This window comes from Poecilia latipinna, unplaced genomic scaffold (genome assembly GCF_001443285.1).
Source record: "Poecilia latipinna isolate Pla-1442-1.1 unplaced genomic scaffold, P_latipinna-1.0 Scaffold5161, whole genome shotgun sequence".
In the NCBI taxonomy this organism is placed as follows: domain Eukaryota; kingdom Metazoa; phylum Chordata; class Actinopteri; order Cyprinodontiformes; family Poeciliidae; genus Poecilia; species Poecilia latipinna.
In genome coordinates this window covers 12,037-14,158 of record NW_015117777.1, presented here as the reverse complement: position 1 = coordinate 14,158, position 2,122 = coordinate 12,037, and the positions used below count along the sequence as shown (strand labels likewise).

The window sequence follows — 2,122 nt, the reverse complement described above, 5'->3', positions numbered from 1 at the left end:
TGAAATGGAGCACAAAGATGATTGTCTTTTAAATTGACATTTTATATATATATATAAAAAAATAGACATATTGTTTTGCTCCAAATGTATAAGCTAGTTTTTCTTCACTTGAGCGTAGAGATCCTCTGAACGATCAGCAGACACTTTGACCGGAGCGTACACCGTCTCCTGCTGTTGTCTGTCCTCCACTGAGACGGCGGAGGCTGCAGGTCTCCTCGGGAGGAAGTTCACTTCACCATAGTGGATTTCTTCGTCTGGCTTCTTCTCTGGAGTTTGAACCTCCATCTCTGTATGAGTCTGAGGGGAAAATGACAATTATGTTTCACACAGATGGAAACACTAACGTAACAGATGCAACTCACTACAGTGCTGCACATAAAAGTTGAACATTTACTCACCAGAGTCTGTTGTGCAGATGGATGTTTGAACTTAAACCACCTGGAAGACATTAGACATCTGTGAGCATCTTTATGATACATCTCAGGAGAAATGAAAAGACGCAAACTGATTTGAGGCAAATATTAGAGGATTAATGAATATATAAAATCACCAAAACAAAGAAAGGTCTGGGCAACTATTTTTTTCTTTTACAGAGATCAAGTTTCAGTTGTACACAAAAAAGGGAAAAAATTAACAAACAAAAATGTGCACCTCTCTACAATGCCACGTAAAGATATCAACAAAGAATATTTTTCTCTGTACCATCCACCTTGCTTATATTAATTTATTTGCTATAAAGGAAGAGTCACCTGATGCAGAAACAAGCTTGAATTTTGCAAAGACTTCAGGGTTGATTGCATTATTTCATTGTCTTCTATTCTCTCAAAAATGTGGGATTTTTACATCATTAAATATGACAAGTTCTAATTAGCATTTAATGCATATCCCTGCTATTTAACACAAACTCTATATTTAGTGATAATACACAATGATAAAATCCTCAAATTTTATCAAGCATATATTCTGCATGAAACAGATGATGACTAAATGCTAACAATGATAAAACTTAAACATGTTCATCATCTAAAACGCATCAATTGATGACACTCACCAAACACAGATCACCAGGCAGATCAGCAAAATGACACCGATTGATGCAAGTAGTGCAGTCCAAAACGAAACGTTCCCTGCTGCAATAAAAGACAAACTACGTGAGTCCAAGGAAAGAAATTGGGATTATAAAAGAGGAAGTACAAATTATATGGAGATTTGTTACATAGAATTTTAGAGAAATTTAATAAATGTTTCCCGTTGAGTATCTTTTAATACCAGTTGTGAATTACCTTCATTGATAACTAGGATCACAGATGATCTGGTTTGACCCAGATGATTTGTAGCCACACAGTGAAACTCTCCTCCCTCAGTAGCGTTGATTATGTAAACCTGCTCCACAGACACATTAGTGGCTCCATCTTTGCTGATACTGAACCAGGTGAATCTGGGTGGAGGTTTGGCTCTGCTGGAGCAGCTCAGCTCCACCCAGCTACCTGCTGACACCAAACCTGATGGACTGATGGATGCTGAGGTGTTTCTAGGAGCATCTGAGGAAAATGAGACACATGAACTTTATTGATCACAAACAGCTGAACCATGACCTGCTGACAGGATCACTTACATGAAACACTGAGAGTCACTTCTGTCTCTGCTGTCTTGATTCCTCCAATCACAGGATATCTGGCAGAACATCTGATGTTGTATCCATCATGTGTGTCTGACAGAGTGATGGTCTCCTGGATTTTAGTTGTAAAGGTTCCATCTGTGTTTTTCTCTGTTTGTCTGAGAGAGTCTTGTTGGAGATTCCAGGTGAGTTGAGGAGGTGAGTGTGGACAGGGAGTGAAAGCTGAGCAGGTTACAGTGACAGACTGATGCTCCTTCAGGTCAGAGGGAACATTAATACTGGGACTCCAAGGAGAATCTGGAGTTTCACAAAAATAGTAAAATAGTTAGTCTCAAATGATTTCCGAATGTACTTTGACACTTTTAACCATTTAAAGCCTCCATGCAATTAGTTTTTTATTTTTTTTTTTATTTTCTGTATTTCTTGAAGCTCGGGAGTAACTAAACAACTGTCTGGTAATCATTTTCTATGTATTTCTCTTAAGATAAAAAAAATTATCTAGTA

General features: G+C 37.8%; 1 protein-coding gene across 1 annotated transcript in view; it reads right to left on the bottom strand.

Moving 5' to 3' along the window:
• Window positions 1-73: 73 nt before the first annotated feature.
• Window positions 74-2,122, bottom strand: part of LOC106943334 (B-cell receptor CD22-like) — a gene marked incomplete at its 5' end in the record, with an annotated part of 7,444 nt that continues 5,395 nt past the window's right edge. The window contains 5 exons of the mRNA XM_015026641.1: window positions 74-297; window positions 399-438; window positions 1,052-1,130; window positions 1,284-1,541; window positions 1,616-1,915. Of these exons, the coding sequence (XP_014882127.1) occupies window positions 94-297; window positions 399-438; window positions 1,052-1,130; window positions 1,284-1,541; window positions 1,616-1,915 (881 nt within the window). The remainder of the gene's footprint in view (window positions 298-398; window positions 439-1,051; window positions 1,131-1,283; window positions 1,542-1,615; window positions 1,916-2,122) is intronic.